This window comes from Aethalodelphis obliquidens, unplaced genomic scaffold (assembly GCF_003676395.1).
Source record: "Aethalodelphis obliquidens isolate GAN/ISIS:26980383/991018 unplaced genomic scaffold, ASM367639v1 scaffold26, whole genome shotgun sequence".
Lineage (NCBI taxonomy): Eukaryota > Metazoa > Chordata > Mammalia > Artiodactyla > Delphinidae > Aethalodelphis > Aethalodelphis obliquidens.
In genome coordinates, this window is record NW_020837970.1 from 10,373,272 (window position 1) to 10,390,843 (window position 17,572).

The 17,572-nt window shown below is 50.2% G+C and overlaps 2 protein-coding genes across 5 annotated transcripts in view; one reads left to right on the forward strand and one right to left on the reverse strand.

Annotated features, from left to right (window-relative positions):
* APH1B (aph-1B gamma-secretase subunit) overlaps nt 1-17,572 on the forward strand; it is a 93,659-nt gene that overhangs the window by 47,166 nt on the left and 28,921 nt on the right. The window lies entirely within an intron of this gene.
* The window catches only part of CA12 (carbonic anhydrase 12), a 62,934-nt gene continuing 45,882 nt past the window's right edge, over nt 521-17,572 (reverse strand). Inside the window, exons 5-11 of one of the 4 annotated variants that reach the window (XM_027123242.1) lie at nt 16,643-16,738; nt 15,739-15,802; nt 15,355-15,512; nt 13,882-14,011; nt 4,899-4,931; nt 3,943-4,030; nt 521-3,175 (exon numbers count right to left, since the gene is read on the reverse strand). In XM_027123242.1, the coding sequence (XP_026979043.1) occupies nt 3,106-3,175; nt 3,943-4,030; nt 4,899-4,931; nt 13,882-14,011; nt 15,355-15,512; nt 15,739-15,802; nt 16,643-16,738 (639 nt within the window). In that variant the 3' untranslated portion in view covers nt 521-3,105. Of the gene's footprint in view, nt 3,179-3,942; nt 4,031-4,898; nt 4,932-13,881; nt 14,012-15,354; nt 15,513-15,738; nt 15,803-16,642; nt 16,739-17,572 lie in introns of all 4 variants that reach the window. The other 3 variants (XM_027123241.1, XM_027123244.1, XM_027123243.1) reach the window with 3 other exon arrangements.

Genomic DNA, 17,572 nt, shown 5'->3' on the forward strand with positions numbered 1-17,572 from the left:
GAGGGGGTGTTGGGGGCACAGGGGGCAGGTAGCACGTGGCACCTGGCCAGGGTCCTGCAGCGAGGTCCCTGGAGGTTAACCAGGCACCCTCATGCCCGCAGCGGGAGCTCCCACAAAGGCAAGGACGCCCTAGACCGGGTCGCTGCTGAGCACCTGGACCCCAGGGCGTGGCTGAAGGGTGTGTGGCCAGGGCAGAGAGGGCTGGGGACCCCTGGAAGGGGCGAGGGGAAGGGGTGCAAGGATAAGGGGAGCCACGCCTAAGGGCTGCTGGCCTGCTTCCCTTGGGCCTGATTTTCCTATGCCCTCTTTTCTCCCATCCTCCATATCCACCCTCTCTGGATTCCCCCATCTTTGTATCCTGTCCCCCATCCTCACCTTCCAGAGCTTTCTTCTAGGGTTTATTTTGTGTGAAAGTCATCTAGGTTTAACCCTTCCAAAGGCTATGTCAAAGGAGGTTAGGGTTCCGTATCTGGCCACTGGCCACGCGTAGCTGCTGAGGACTTCGAATGTGGCTACTGAAGCTGAGAAACTCCATTTATTTTATTTTATTTTAATACATTTAAAAGCTGATAATTCAGTTATTTGGAAAACTTTGTGTTTGGAGCAACTTGGGTACGTGAATATGCTTTTTCAAAGGTAAATTTTTATGAAATCTAAATATAGATCAAATATTTTCAATGAAAATTTAGGGAGTTGAGTGAAGGGGAAAAGAATTTAAGGTGGAACCTAAAATGGGATTAATAGTCAATGTAGCAAAGTCCTAGAATGTTTATTAAGGAACTAAGTATAGGTTTTTACCATTTGACACTAACGAAATAGAGCAAAGAGACTGAAGACCTCCGTGAGAGGCAAAGAAGCCAGGGCCTTCCCTGTGTCCCTGCCCCAGCCGGGGCCTCGTCTTTGTTACCTTCACCTACCATGCGCCCAGCACAGCACCTGGGCCCTCCCGGGGGTCAGTGGGAAGCAGAGAAGCTTCAGCAGCGCTTTCCTGTAGAGGCAGCCAGTGTCAGGGAATGAGTGAGAACCTGAGGAAAGCTTTTGCAGCTGCAGGGCTGGGTCCTCAGGAGTCCCACACGGAGTAGCGAGGAGGGTGACAGTGTTGATCCTAGGAGCCCTCTCCCTGGCTTTGTTTCGTCTGAGCCAAGAGGGCCGAGAGCCCAGGCTGTGCTGAGGAGGGAGGGGGCAGGAAAACTGTCACTGTTTTCACCTCCCCCATAACTCCCTTTTTATGAACAGCCATTGTGCCAGGTACGATGCTATCTCTGTGCTCTCACAAAATCTGTCCCTAAAGGCTGTAGAGAGCTCTTTGAAAGACAGCCTCACAGCTCTGGAGTTTCTGATTGGCAACTTTGGGATGAGGCCAAGAAAGCATCGTCTGATTCCCACTGCTCAGTCCTGAGGGCTGTCGCTGCTGTCATTTGATCAGCATCAGGCTGGTGTGCTAATGGCAAGGCCGGATGCCACCCCTGGCTCCAGGGCGGTCGGAGGTCTCATGCACACCTGCGCGCGCACACACACACACACACACACACACACACCCGAGTCTTCACCTGTAACTCCGCCTAGCAAACAAGCTACAAAGACATAGGGCTTGCCATCACTACAAAAAGTTAAGACAGTAGAGAAGAGAGAAGACTTCTCAGAGTCAAGGGAGGAGGAGAGGGAAAAAGGCAATCTAAAGAAACCTATGTTTCAGGAGGACATCTCATGCTGTCAAAATGAGAGTGGGAATCCGAAGGTTCTCTGTGAACTGCAAGGTGTCAGCCAGGAGAGATTGGTGGTGGGGGCCTCCTTCTCAGTCATGGAACTAACTGGTCTCTGCTGGGCTCTTACATCAGAGGGTGGAGAATAAAGGAGTTACGTCATCCCAAAAACTGTCTTTGTCACTTGGAGGGAAGACCATGAAGGATCTCTGTAACATTCCATTATTTCTGGTCCCTGAACACCATGATGCCAGCCCCTGCACAGATAACTTCCTGCTTTCATAGTTTGAAAATATCCTTTAACTCAGCCATGGCTCGACATCTTCTTCCAAGTCAGAGAAGTTGATAGGTCCCAATTCCAGGCTGACAGTAGGGACACAGACCGCAAAGGTGGTAGAGATAAAATTTGGGCAGGAGAGACAAACCCCTTCAACCATTTTGCTTCTGTTTCCTTTAGACACAAAAGCAGCTTAGGTCATCTCAGAGTTCACATCTCCTCGAGGAGAGAGAAGGCAACAACACGTTTTCAAGGAATAGCCCAATTATTTATAAAACCCGTAAAGTATGAAACATAACGACACCCCTGACAGGAGCTTGGGTCGGGCTTAATATTCTGTCCTCACACTTAGGGCTTGACAGGCAACTTCTGCTTTCAGTTATCATTCCAAAGTGAGACTCTTCCAGATCTTACGTGTCTTCTCTCTCTCTGAGGTCCATTCAGTGCGTCTGATTCAATTGTAAAGCAATTATACTCCAATAAAGAAGTTAAACAGACAAAGAAAAAAACAAACAAACAAAGGGCAGGACTTGGAAAATGCCTCTACTATATTACAAAGAATATCTCTTGTTTTCGTTTTGTCTCGGACACCTTGACCCTTCCTGTTACCCCCGTCCCCCCAGCTGTAAGGTCAGACTAAAGGTTTTGTCATAGCAGAAGGAAAGCAGACAACAAGCCCTTCCCTGCGGAAGGAAATGGTCTCAAGAGCAGAGCCTAAGTCTGAGTGCAGAGAGAGTCCGTGTTCTGGTCTGAAAGCATGGACAAAAAGCAGAATTCCCAGGACACTGGAAACCACATTCAAGTGAAGCCCTGGATGAGAGTGTTTTCTAACCATCAACAGCCCGCAGCGGGCGACGTGGTTTGTGCTCCCCGAATCCGAACCACTTCATGGTCTCACACTCACGAAGCAGACAGCTCAGACTTCCTACCTCCTACGCAAGCTCTCCCCATCCACGCTCCCACTGGGGGTGGCATGGCATCAGGATGGTGGGGTCCCCCAAGGGTCTGGGGTGCTTGTGGGTGGAACTCCAGAGAACCCTCAGGTATTTCAAGTGTCCAGGGAGCCACAACAGGCTGTGTCCAAAGCCAGGTCCTTCCTTGAACACGCCTGGGCGTGCCAGGGCCTCACATATGGGCCTCAGCGTCCTGCTTGATGGCCGGTTTGTAGATGACTCCTTTGTTGGCAACTTTTTTGCTGCTGGAACAGCAAGGACACATGAGTGTTGTTAGTCAAAGTGGAAAGAGAGGCAAGAGCAGCCCAACTCAGCTATGGAATGAGGCAAGTCAGATTCCTCCCTTAGAGACCTTTCTCCAGTTCTGTTGGTCTTGGGAGGAAACGCCCCCCAATAAAGCATTAACCAAAAGGGAACCTGTTCATTTTTCAACTGTTCTCTTTTAACGCTTGACGATACTTAGACCTGCATTTTGATGAAGGTCTCATTACCACCCTGCTTCAAATCTCTGATTCCTACAGGGTTTCTGACAACCTCTTTTTTTCATAGCAGGAAAAATAAATTAGGTTTTAGGAAAAACTAAACATGACAATAAAAACACAAGCAAAGGGCATCAATGTGAGTAAGAAATCAAAAAATTTCCCTCAGTTTTCTTCTGGGTTCAGGGAAGAAAAACCGGATGTCAAGATCTTAGAAAGAAGACAGCCTTGGTGCTTGTGTGTAGGTAAATGGGACCTCCCTTCCAAATCAAGAGGCTTGTCCAAGGTCTTAGCAGGGGCAGCAAAGCTGGCAGACCCACCTCCAACTCTGAGCTCAATGACTCTTGAACCACCAGCATCCAGTGTCTCACTGGATCAGTGGTGTCTGGGAAATGGCACTCCCAAACCAACCAAGGATAAGTGTTGGTACAGGTGACAGGGCTCTTTGTTCTGCAGGCTGCCTTCCCAAACAGATCAGTCCTCATGGACACAAAGCCACCCACTCCCATCTTGGGCCCAAATCAGCTCACCTCTTCTTCCTTCTGAAAAGCCAAATGGATACTGCCAGGACAATACAGATGCCCAGAACGCCAGCCAGGGCCACGAAAAGGACGATACCTGTTGAGGGGAAGTGCACACTCATTACAATCCTCCCTTCCCCTTCATGTCATCCCCATAGCACGTGTGTGCGCAGTCAGGTGACAGCTGCAGAATCATCCACAGAAAGGTGTAATTTCCCCATCTCTGTTCTTAGGCTCTGGTCTTTGGCCTAGCAGGATTGGCTGGAGTACTCACAGGGGGCCATTTGCAAATTGTAGCGATTCTCCAGCAGGGGTTCTCAAACTTGCACCAGCATCATCTGAAGAGCTTGTGTCTGATGTAGACTATTTTTGAGCCCAACCCTCAGAGACTCTGATTCAATCGAGAGTTAGGCCCAGGAATCTGCATTTTAACCAGACACCTCTAGCTGATGCTGATGTATGTGGTCCACGAACCACACTTTGAGAAACCCTGGGCTACAGAGTAAGAACTTATTCCATTTTTGCTTGCTGGATTTAAGGCCCCTTGAGATGCCTCTTTATCAGCTTTGGCCCCAAGTTCCATTACACAGTCCTAAGCAGTCCAAAACAACCAGGGCCCGTTGCCAAGGTCAACTGGCTGGTCACCCAACCTCCGTACTGGGCTTAGGCCTAGTTTTTAGGCAATGGCTTCCCATCCTGGCAAACAGAAGGTCTTGGATAGGCTTTTTGAACGTACCCATGCTATAAAGGGATTAGGTCGTTCATTAGGGGAGCATTTGATTGGCAGCTCCTCTTTGAATCAGAGAGTGACTTGAGGGTAAGACACATGGTGAGGAGGGGGTCAGGAGTCAGAGCGATAGCACAGAGAAGCAGAGAGGATGGGCTTGAAGAATCACAGGCCCAGATCACACCGAGAACCACAGGGATCACCCAGCTGCAGCATGCATGGCCGGTTGGCCACCTACCCAGACTCGGTCCTGTGTAGGTAGCGTCTGGCCCTTCAAAGGGAGAGGAAAAGACCAGAAATTAACCAAGTCAAACCCTGGCATATTTGACCAGTGTGTTGAGCAAAGCTCTACCTTTTGTTTGGGTGGAGGTACAGGGCTGATGCAGCCCTCCTGGGGACGTTCACTCTTGGCTCAGGTGCCTGATGGGGTAGAGGGAATTGCCCACCCAGGGAGTTCGCACCGTGATCCCTCCCTCTGATGCTCCTTTAATCACAACCGTCTCTTTGCGTGGCTAAGACTTCAGTTTTTGATACAATATGGTCAACTTGGAAGGTGAGGAAGGGTAAGAATCAGAGTCTACCTTGGTGGGCTGTCATCTGCGTCTCTGGCACCTACCTCTCTTCCTCAGCAAGGAAGCTGCCAGGTTCTAGCTGGCTGGGGCCAGCAGAGCTTGGTTGGAACCTGTCACCAGCCTTGTCCACCCATCCCCATCCAGTACTGTTGTCATGGTTTGGTTCTATTTTTGCTTTGGCCCCGGTGGACAAACTGGAGAAGCCCCTCCACCATACCAGCCTCTCTTCCCTGCTACATGGAGACAGAGGAGCGTGGCTTCTTCAGCAAGTTATTGTTGGGGATGAATGGGGTGAGTTAGTGGGCTCCTCTGTGGGGCTGAAATAGTGCCCAGTGATCTAAGGTGAAATCCCATGGTCAGCCTGCTAGGAACCTCTCTGGAGAGGGCCCTGAGTGAGCCTGTCCTCTCGAGTAACACAGAGGAGCCCAGTCACAGAGCCCCCAGGTTACCCCAGCTGCTTCCATGTTCTCAGAACTACTCCTCATTCTTCCAGTCAGATTCTCCATCTAAAGAAAGTCTCTGCTTACACACACCCGCCTGTCTGGTGGTTTTCTGATCTCAGTAGAAACTTCTAGCTTGTGGTGCGGGGGAGAGGATGGGGGATTGTTCCAGTTCACACTGGAAGCCAGAGTTGTGCAGATGGTGGCCACCCAGCCAGACACTCAGGAGAGCCTGTGCCCATAGAGCCCACCATGGCGACGGAGACCCTGGGAGAGCCCCGATCAAGTGTGAGATGCAGGCAGAGGGCCAGGGGCCACCTCCCCTTGGGGCACTTGATACCCTGGGGAACCAGACCTGAGACTGCAGGGTGAGGTTTTGCTCAGCCCCTTCTCCTGCCATCTGGCCCCAGTCTGGCTGATTCCCCTGGGGCCATCAGCCCCAAGTTCTTTCCCTATGTCTTCCTTCACAGTCTAATATTGAGCCAGTAGCCTCCCTGGTCCACGGCTGGGCCCTAGTTGTCCCTGGTCTGGCTTCCCAGGTGGCCCCAGCCTGTTGAAAGGATAAGCAGGGCAGGTATGGATAGAAGCCGTCCACAAAGGGCAGGGTGGCCTGTTCTCTTGGCTGTTGCCGGACACCACTGGCAGCCCACGGCCTCCCAGGTGGCAGAGAGCGTGGCTCCTGTCGCTCGATTCCCTGCCCTGAACACAGGGACCAGTCTGTGGCTTGGGGAGATTCTCAGGACGTGAGTCTCCCCCTGGGAAAAGCATCAAGTGTTTGTACAGCACATGTTCTGTTCCCTGCATGGCCTGTGGCCTCTGCATACTATAATTTGTTTTGTTTTGTTTTGTTTTTTAAGGTACCTAGAGGTAACCAAGGCCTCTAGGATCTTAAAAACAACAACCACTGAAGAAAAACCCAACTAGTCGTGATTTCTTTTCCAAGCTTTTTTGATGAAATAAACTTTTTTTTTGTTCCTAAAGCTCCAGATGCTTGTGGTACTAAACTAGTTCTTGCCACATAAGACTGTTACTAGTAAGCCTAACCACTTGGCTAAGCCGTCCAGGTTTCTAAAGTCGTGGCTTTCACAGTCACCTCAAACATCCTGAGAGCCACACAGGCCCCCAGACAACTGACAGCCCCGCTCTGGGGCTGGAGGAGGTGCCCTCAGGCCATGGGCTTAGGGAGCGAGTGAAGGCTTGGAAGCAAGGCCGCAGGCATGAGACTTTTCTCATGCGCACGTAGCGCAGCTGGGTGGCCGATCTGGAGGGAGAGTCTGGCTTTCCTGTGTCACTGAGCAGTGTCCTTGGCTGTATCAGGCCCTATAAACAACAGCCTAATGTAATCCAGGGCTCTACTGTGGGTTCCTTGCTCCTGGATGATGACTTCTTAGGGCCTAAGTTGCCTCTCCTTGGAAACAATGAAACAAGACCAAGCAGGTATGAAGACAAGGAAGTCCCCAGAGACTGGGACAGGTGCTTTACAGACCAGTGTTTGATGCAGCAAAAAACAAAGCAGCTTGACTGAGCAAGCGAAGAGCATAAGCCCCTTGGGAAGAGGAATGGCAGCGAGGGCGGCGCCTCGTGGGAATTCTACCCGCCAGGACCCCAGGGCAGGAAGATGACGTTGGGATGCTATCTCCTGCCAGGTGAGACAGCGCCAAGCATCAAGGAGCAGAGCTTCTCTGCCGAGCTGGATAAAGCGCAGGGCTTGGGTCCCGCTGGAGGCAGATGCCAGAGCATCTGCTAACTAAAAGGAGAGGGGAGGTCACAAAAGGCAGCAGAAGACCTGTTGGGGCGACTAGAGAACTAGTGCCCAGAGAGAGAAGCCGAAGCCTGCATCCCCACAGTGCCTCTGGGTTGTTGCAGAGAACAGGCATCAAAAGATGGTGCAGGGAGGGGCAAAGATTCACTTGCAGATTAAACACAGAAATGGTTTCTGAATGGCAGATGAGACAGGGAGTTCCCACTGAAGCACAGTGGGCCAGACAGGAGAAACGAGACAGGCTGGTTGACAGAGACGGCCCATGAGAGGCACGGGGTGAGAACGCAACAAAGGGGCCCCTGAGCTGGCAGGTACAAGGGCACGTGCCACACAGACGTGGGAGAGCTGCCTGCTCTCCATACAAGGCTCCGGTGCAAGTCAGGGTCAGCAGAAGAAGGGCAGTACGACACACAGAAGGAAATCACACAGATAGAGAAGAACTCCAGTACCACATGCCTCACCTGGGAAGGTACAGGCCCCCAAGAAGATGAGCAAGCTGCTCGCCACGGGGCATCGCTACCTGTCTGGCTGGCTCAGGTGCTGCGTCTTCCACGGGCGTCTTGCTGGGCACAAGGATGCTGGTTAACTGCGTCTGAGGTCTTCTGAAGCCTCAGGTGCGCACACAGAAAAGTCCAGCGGGAGGAACAAGCACCTTATTTACACAGCTTGCAGTTCCTGAAAGAAGTCTAGCATTTTCTAGGTCGATTTGCAGTTCTGTTTATTCAAACAGAGTTTTGAAAAAAAGGAATACAATCCTTTTCCTTTCGGTGTATTATTTTAAAGTGTGGACTGTTTTAGTAAGTGACATGTTGCACAGTGATTAGCTGCGTATACATATAGGTGTATGTCTTTAGCAGCCTCCAGTCTTATAAAAGAGGCAGCGAGAGTTTTGGTTTAGCAGGGGTCTGAGAGTTTAAATATGTAAAATCCAGTTTCAGATGGTAAAACTCTTGTTATTATGCTTAATACAAGCCATAGACTCAAGTAACTGAAATGCTGGTCCTCTCTTTGGATGATGCTTTGGTAAGAAAAGCAAGGAAGATGCCCTCCATAACCACAGAGCGTAACTATCTTAAGAGGACATATTTTACTGGAGTTTTTCTTAACACTGTGGAACCCCGTTGAAGAAATAATTTCTACAAATAAGTCTGCCCAAAAGATGCCGCCAGATTACATGTGGGAACTGGTTTTCTCTGACCGTGCTAGGGCCTGAGGGCTTTGCCTTCCAGATTGCAGGCATGCAGGCCCAGAAGAGAGAGCCGTGCTGCTCTGAGGGGGCCTAAACCCTGGGACGGTGGGCAAGGGTTATTATGCAGCCCTGGTGCTTCATGCTCTCAGTTCCCTTTGGGGGTCAGGCTGTTTGTGCTGCAGGAATGACAGGTGGTGGGACCGGGGCTCTTACCCCTGTCAGGCCAGATGACAGAAGGCCTGACGGCATCCCTCAGCACCCCCATCCCATCCCGGACCTTTAACACTTGACAGCTATGTTCTGATCTTTACGTTTTCCTCAACAAATAGATTGATTTAAATGCTGTTGGCAAATTGATAACAAAGCAAAATAAAACTTCATAAAACTAAAACTTGACAACCAGTCAGGCTTCTGTGTAGATGGTTCTGCAGAGAAGACACTGGTGGGGAGAGGGGAAGGGAGACGGGTTGGCTCCATTCCTTCAGACTTGTAATGAGCGCCAGGCACAAAAGGCTAGTAAGATGCCCACAGCCCCTGCTTTAAGGGGCTCGTGCTGTGTGGGTAATAGAGGCATGTTTTTTCTTTTCTTTTTTTTTCTGCGTGGTAATACATAATTACCCTGTGGTGTGCTAAAAACTGTAACACAGATGAACAAGTTCAGCTGCACTGAAGCAGGAGACTGTAAGTCACTCTCGGGGGCATGGGGAAGACTTTGGCAGGATATGGTTGGAGTTGGGTCTTGAAAATTTTTCCTGGTGGAAGAGGTGAGGGGCATCCCAGACAAAGGGACTCATGTGTGCAAAAGTCAATAGCATGCACACATGAAAGCACCTGCCATGTTGAAGGAGGCCCCGCAGGGCAGGATGGGAGCAGGGGAGACATGCTGGAAGGATCAGCTTTCCGCCTGACCCCTTCTCCCGCTGTCTAGCCCAGAGGCTTATTGCTGGGAGCAAGAGAACATCCCTGGTGGGCTTTTCTGTTCCCCGCAGTGGCTAACGTGGGACGTGCTCAGTAACACGTGGTGTGTTGAACTGCATTAGCTGTGACTAGGACTCCACTTCTTAGCACATTCGACGATCATTCCTGACTATTCAGACCCTGTATCTGGGGTAGGCGATTTTAAGGGGAACTCCTCTGGTCTTTCACCTGGATCCTTTGGAAGAATTAATCTTTTTCCATCTAATAGAGTTTATTTATAAATAGGGACTTTTAGAAAGTTGACAAGGTCAATAACCACAAAGCATACATTCTAGTCTCAAAAAATTAGATAATTAGCCATCTTAGCTTTGTAAGGTTTTTTCTCTCTCTTTTTTAAACATTTTATGAAACTACCCAGGTCCCTCAGGGTCAAGCAGATTATAATCAGGCTACTCCACAGCTCTGCTGAGGGGGAAAGCCCTACCCCTCGACTGCCCAGCGTCCTTGTCTAAGCGTCGCCTCAGCTGGCTCCAGGCTCTGAGGCATGTGACATGCACTCGCTCAGAGCAAGCGCACTGAAGACACGATTATAGAAACTTCTGGGCTTCCTCTTGGCCTTCAAGTTTTCCTTGCCCTGACATGTTGAAAATAGAACTTGATAACATTGGCATTTGGGTTTTATTGGTCTGGCTTTATTACCCTTTTTCATCTGGACCCAGTGTGGGTGTCTTTGGCTGGGAAGAGGTCAACTTTGGGGAACCGAGAATCGGGCCCCTGAACTATATAGATGTGCCTCTACTGTCTTTCTCCTTCCTCACATCGGGCAGCTGACTCTTACGAGATCTGGACTGCTCCCAGGATGTGTTCCTCCTCTCCAAGACCCCACCTGGAGGACGTGAGTCTTGTTTCCTCTCTTCAGCTCAAGACTTCCATTTGTGCCACTTGGAAGAGGCACTTTTTAAGAGCTGAAAAAAAGTGCCTGGCGTGACTTTCATCTCTCCACAAGGACAGGGCATTTTAACCAAAGGCAACAAGAAACAACATACATGAGAGAAAAAAAAAATCATACGAAAGGGAAGGAACAGAATGATGAGGGGATTCTGAAGAAAGTTGCTACCTCAGAGGCACCTGGGCCCCTGGTGAAGGAATTGGTATGCTTCTTTGAAGGGTGAATAGTTCTCTCTCGTCTGCTTCTCTTAGCCTTGGCCCTACCCAATTATACAAGAAGAGTACCTACTCAAATCCTAAAGGAAGATGGGAAACAGGGATAGAATAGAATAAAGACCAGGGCATGTGATATAAAACCCTAGAATCCTGTCATAGGAGTGGGAAAAAAAAGTTCTGGGCCTAGGAGAGTCATTGTACAATCAGTAGGGCAGCGGTTCTCAATCAGGGGCAACTTTGCCTCTCATCCCCCAGAGACACTTGACAATGTCTAGAGATGTTTTGGCTGTCACAAGGGAGGGATGCTGCTGGCATCTAGAGGGTAGAGTTCAAGGACACTGCTAAACATCCTGCAGTGCAAAGGGCAGCCCTCACGGTGAGAATTATCCAGCCCCACATGTCAGTATTGACGTGCTGATGCCAAGGCTGAGAAACCCTGCCCTAGGGCCGTCATAGACTCTCCACCTCTTAGGGACAGAAACCAAGCTCTGTGTTCCTTTTCTAGCACAGCTGAAGAAAATACAGCGTCCAGTTAAGTGATTCAGTCCCAGTTGTTCCAATTTGGTTAAACCTCAGATCCCCCTCTCAAGGTCCGTGCACTTTCTTTCATAAAGGATTTCCTTAACATTACTTTTTTCCTGGCAGAAAACTCCAGAGTTTTCATTTCCCAGCCCCATAGTTCCTGTTAACTTTCAGAGAAGACCCTGAATTAAACCAGCCCCTAATTACAGACATGCCTCAGTGGAAGAGCCTGCAAACAATTGAGTCCAAATTGCTCAAGGCTCCCGCTGACAAACAAGCTTACCCCATCCATCTGAAAGGACATGTTACAGTCTGAGACCCGCGCCACGTTGGTGTGAGAAGGCCCTTGTGAATTGCAGGCGCCCCTGGGGGGATGAGGTTTGGGGCTTCACTCCTTTGGGGCTGCCTCATCCTTGTTTCTTAGGGGACAGCCCCATTTGCTGCCCGAGTCTTTGGGAAATGAGGGGAAAGGGAGAGTTCTGGCCAAGTTTCTATAATCAGCCTTCAAATGAACAGGTTTGCCTTAGACTGCCACAGATTCTTACTCGAGGGAGAAAGCCCAGCCCAGCCTTTGCAAGCAGCAGCTCTGGGTAAGCCATGCTGGAGGGGCAGCGGCAAAGCTGCATTAGGGCTGTGATCTCCACGTCCTGAGCTGGAGCCGGTCTGGGGGGCTTCTGCTTAGAGGCCCCTCAAGCTCCCCCAGCCAGACTGGGAGGGTCTACTGAAGCGCTCTGTTACCAGCCTGACTGCACTGCCTGCTCTACAGGTGCCAGCTTAGACCTGAACTGGTCTAAGAAGATGGCTAATTATCCCCGAGGCTACAGTTCATTGTACACGTGGGGGTTACTTTTGGATGTCAAGTTCCTACATGCTTCTGCTCCTCTGTAACTGCCCTCACACACTGTCCCTGCAACGTAAAGTCAGGATGGACAGTTGTTAGTGTCCACTTAGAATCAGAACATGTTAGCACCGAAAGGACGTTAACTCACCTAGTCCAACCCATCATTTTATGGCTGAGGAAACCAAGGCCAAAGGAGGGACATGATTTGCCTGCGTCATATAGCCAGGAGGAAACAAGGTGAGGCCTTGAACCTGGGTCTACTGACTGTTGGGGAGTATCTGTCACACCATCCCTGGTGACTTGTAGAGACTTAGCACAGAGAACAGAGCTGACTATTATCCTTGAATCACAAGGAAAATTCTACCTGATCTATGTGGGCAGAGTCCCTTATCTCCAGGAGGAGTTTTATTTTATTTAAGAGTTGAAGTTTTTCCGTTTAACCCTTGACTACTATATACTTCATTTAGAAAAATAGGAAAAGAGAATGTTATATCCAGAATAGAACACCAGGGGATAATTCTATGCATTTGAGGTATTTCCTGGAAAAGGAGTTGGTATAGTTATCATCATGTACATCCTCAATTTTTAGGCGGGGCCATTGTTTATAGATTCAGTTTGCAGACCAAGAAACTGGTGAAAAGAGGGAGATGACCTTAACTAGTGACATCTGGAGAGGAGAACACAAAAGATAAATTCTTGGACAGTTCTTGATTAAGTAACTGACAGAGAAGGACGTAATTCTGACCATATGTGTGGGTCAGTGCAGAAGGGCATGTTTCTAAAGCTTTCTGGCAAGGGCCTTGAAATTCAATCTTCCTGTGGTCCACTAAGCTTAGCAGGTGACAGTTACAATCTCACACACTATGAAAGGAACAACAACAGAACAAGGTGCCCCATGTGAGACGAGGAGAGCTGATTCTCTGACAAGTGGGTTAATGGTCATCCTTAAATATGAACCCTTGGCCCAGCCTGGCCACAAGCGATGTGAGAAAGTGAACTTAGCAATTTGAAGAGTGTGGGCCCCTCACCCCTTTCCCCGGGCCCCCAGCTTTCAGCTGTCTTGATGTAGATACCGTGCAAGTCAAGATGTTAACTGTCCATCTGGGGGGTTATGGTTACGGATTTAAAAGGAAGAACTGAGCTTCCATAGCTCAGGAAGAAACCGAATTATTAAGCTTCATTCCGTATAGATCTCGGATGCCTGTACAAGCTTCAAGGAGATGAGACAAAAGGCAGTTCTGAAGATACTTTCTTGTCTAACGGGCCCTGCTACATTAGACCATGAGCTGCTTGTGGCTCGGATGTGGGTTATGCCCATTTTCTAAAACCTTACAAAGGAGCATCCCTGGACCTTGGTGGTGCTGGTGGTGCCAGGAATCACCTGGCAAGGCCAAAGATGGGCCTTGATGCCAAGAAAGGCTGTAAGAAGTTAGAAGGTTTGATCTCATGAAAAGGGCCCTATCATGTATCTTAGGAGAAGGGGTAGGTAGTTCTTCAGGGCAGAGAGGCCCCCAGAACATCCTCTCTTCCCCATCTGTGGGAGACTCCCAGACTTAATGATTGTTGTGGTCCACGCGCCTGGAGGGCCTGGCTCGCGCTTCTCTACCAAGGCTCAGGGAAGTCAGGGTCGGTGGAGGGAGACCTCAGTAAACCCACACACGGTAGCTCCTCACGCATCTGGTTCCCTTGGCAGCCAGGGTGCTCTTAACCCATCTCCTAAGGGTATCAGTGACAGTGCCCAAGAGCAGGGCACCCGATTTCATACAAAACAGACATCTCGGCTCCACACTCGCCACACACTGCATCTCCTCACCTTCACGTCGGAAGGAGACGTACACCAGCCTCTCATCAAATTTCTGGACCTGCCGGAAGTTGTTGATCATCTCTCTAGGGGACGGGTCCTCCACCCGTGTGCAGTACAGGGCTGTCTCCAAATCCGTCAGCTGCGGGGGAAGAGCAGAAACACCCCCCACGGGCAGAGTGACGCCCCCTTGCCTGACCTCGAGGGAAAGGACCACCAGATCTCACCTCCGAGGCCTGGCGGGAGACCCTTGAGAAAGCAGTGGGGAAGCCAGAAGCTGCCCCTCCCCTGCGCGTGTCTGAGTGATGGGGCTCGGCGAGCCCGTGTGTCTTCCCACTGTCCTCCCACCTCCCGGGGCTGCCGGAAGGGTTCGTGCTGTCAGATCCTGATTGAGCCTGAAATCTGCCGTGCAGGGAGGGAAACCTGGGGTGGTGAGGGGTTCCTCAGCCTCCCACGGAGACTGCATTCCTCTCCTGGGCCTCATTCAGGACCCAGCTCTGAATCAGAGGGGCCTGGGCCTTAGTCTGATGGTCCCATCAAGAGGAACCAAAAGAGGGAGGCAAGAGGCTCACAGGTCATCTGACTTCTAGTTCCATGGTATTTTCATACACCCATATAGATCATGTAACTGTTTCTAAGGCAGTTTCTGGGTTAGGACATATTACTGCCCTTCTGAGCATTTTCTCTTGATTCATCACGTCTTTATTCCTGTCAGCCTACTTGCTGCCATGTATCGAGGTTACTCAGATCAATAGCTCATAGTAGAAAGGAAGGAGCAGCAGCGAGAGCTGTGCTGGCTCACGAAGCGGGTGGGGGCCGCGAGCCAGTGTGCAGCGGCCCCCTGGCCCCGTCTCCTGGGCAGCCATACTTCCGACTGATGAAACTCAGCTGCAGGGTAGAGACACCGGCAGTGACCTGGAACTCAGCTCTATCTTTGGGTCTTAGCTCTGTCACTAACCAGCTGGTGATCCCCAAGTTTCCTCAACTCTCGAACCCTTGCTTTCATCACCTAAGAAATGAGAGGGTTAGAGATGATTCCCAAGGACTCTGTCCCCCAGTTTTACACTAGACTGTGAACTTCTTGAGGGCAGAGATCCTCACTGCTGTAATCCCCACCCCCTCGGCTTTGTTAAACAGTCTAACCTGATCCTGTCTTTATTCTACCCCTGTAAAGGAGCCATGCTCTTTCCTGCCTGGGAGGTAGACACTATCCGCTGAGGGATATATTAGGAAACGCAGCTTAACAGCTCTTAGCTAAAGAACTGTGGAGACAGATTCATTTTCCCCACTTGGCTTGATAGCTCCACTTTTGAAGCTCAGCCTGTCATTTCTGAAGTGCTTCCAAGCCCCTGTGATATCTGGAGAGGTTTTGAATAGCTGCCAGTGAAACTCGAAGTGAGGAGATCAAGTCGTTGATCGTGATATGGGTGGTGGTAGCGTCCGAGGCACCACGTGCTCTCTGACGGGAAAGAGCACGACAGTTACCTGCTGCTGGGAGATTTCCACAGGGTTCCGGAAAACCGTCCAGAGCACGGTCGGGTAGCAAGGAGGTGTGGTCAGGGACCCGCGGTAGCGGTAGTACTCCTCAGGCCTCTTCGGCAGCAGCTCCTCAATGCTGAAACCCGGAATGGACACTTCTTGGCCTGGAGAGACATGTTGGGGGATGATGTCACCTTGCTCCCCAAGGCAGAGGTGCAGCTGAGCATGTGACAGACTAGGAAGGTGAACTAGCCCCATTCTGAGCCATCTGATCCTAGGACTTGGTCACAGACAGCACCCGGCCCCCTGCATGGGTTCTTCTTCAGATCACACAAGGGTGAATACACTCTTCTCCAACAGAGGGGGAATACGCCTCCAAGGACCTCTCACCTTTGTACTTTACATCTTTAAGGTGACTGAAGATCTTGTCATATGATGGATTGAAGGAGCCCATCTGCAATAGAGATGGGGCAGGTTGAACAGGGACAGAATTCAATAGGCTGAGCTTGGCTTGACAATTGTGAATGGAAGGGCTCTGCTGAGGGTGTGTAATCACCACTGCTGAGATCCTCCCCAAAGGATGCACTTTACTAGGACAGTTATGATGCATCACTAGGTTGTTAGGGGGTTGGCGGAATGGTCCTGCCCTCTTGCATCTCAGGACATCCTATTTCCAGCTCAAGGCACTGGGGCTGGGGTGTCCCAGAGCAACAGGTAGAGCTTGTGCTCCTGATTATCTGGCTGTGAGCTTAAAGGCCACAAATAGCATGTTCTCTAACCAGAACTTAAGGGAGCTTGAGTTCATGCAAGCCAAGTCAGGCAAGTAAGTATGTTGAGAAACGACATACGTGCTGTCTCCTTAGGGGGAAAAATGAAAGCAAATCAGGAGGTGTTCCCATGTTCTGGGATTAAGGAAAGAACTTATGCTGGGGTTCCTATAAAGGATGGAGCTTGGATGCTGGAAATTGTATCAGGCATGTGATGGGGCAGCAGTGAATGATTCCGCCACCCCCGACAGGCCCTGTCCAACTTGGCAATTCCTTGATTATGCAATAGGGCTGGAGACTAGGACTCATCTTTCCAGTGTCACCTAGGACATGCCCATTCCTGCTGTCCAGCCACAGAAAGGGCTGCCTCCAGGCCAAGAGAGCAGGAACCCTGTGGGGAAATAGCCCCTGCTCTAGAGTCAAGACACAGCCGAAACGGAACAGACGGGTGTGCAAGGAACCAAATACCAAGTCTGATGTCATCCTGACATCAAATTTCATGTAAAATGCCTCTCAACATCTCTTACCTCTATGAGAACAGCTAGGACCGCGAGGCCTTCTGGCTTGTCACTGGCGATGCTGGCATTGGGGTACAGGTCCGAGTTATAAAAGACCATATGCAGCTGCAGTGGGAGAGGGGAGATGAGTTGCTATCCATCAGGGGATAGGGACCCATGGGAAGCTTTCACTTTTGCAGGAGACTGGAATCCAATGGGGGGGACAGACCACCCCCATCCCCAGCTAGATTCGGCCTCCCAGACCCTTGCCTGATGGCCACCCCAGTGTTCCCTTTTCTCTCAGTCCTCTAGACTGCAAACTCCACCAGGCCAGTCTGTCCATCTTATTCACTCATGGTATCCCAGTGTCTGATATGGTGCTTGAAAAGTACCAGGTACACAATAGATACTGAATGAATGAATGAACACATTGGCTTTTATACTAGCTGTGAAAAAGCTTGGATACTTTGGAGCACTTCTCCCTTCTGATTTTTCCTACTTATTCTGGAGCCTGGGGCAAAATGGTCCCATGTGGCTTGCCCAGCCTAAGCCCGGCCACTCTGCATTTGATCTGGGGGCCGGGGCAGTAAACCTCCAACTGTACCTTAATCATACTTGTACCCAGAGCAGGACATGCATTTATCTCTCAGGTGGAGACAGTCACAACATGACTTTTATACAGGTTTTATCAACTATATTTTAAGAGACCATGAAACAAAAATGCTACTCCATGAACGTAGACCCCAAAATACCATTCTAAACTCATTTTTTTTCAAAGCAGAAGTTACTTATCATTATTAAAGTGAGGAAAAGAGAAGTTTTTGAGAAATGTTGGGTTTAAAAGGTCTAGGTAGGGCTTCCCTGGTGGTGCAGTGGTTGAGAGTCCGCCTGCCGATGCAGGGGACGCGGGTTTGTGCCCCGGTCCGGGAAGATCCCACATGCCGCGGAGCGGCTGGGCCC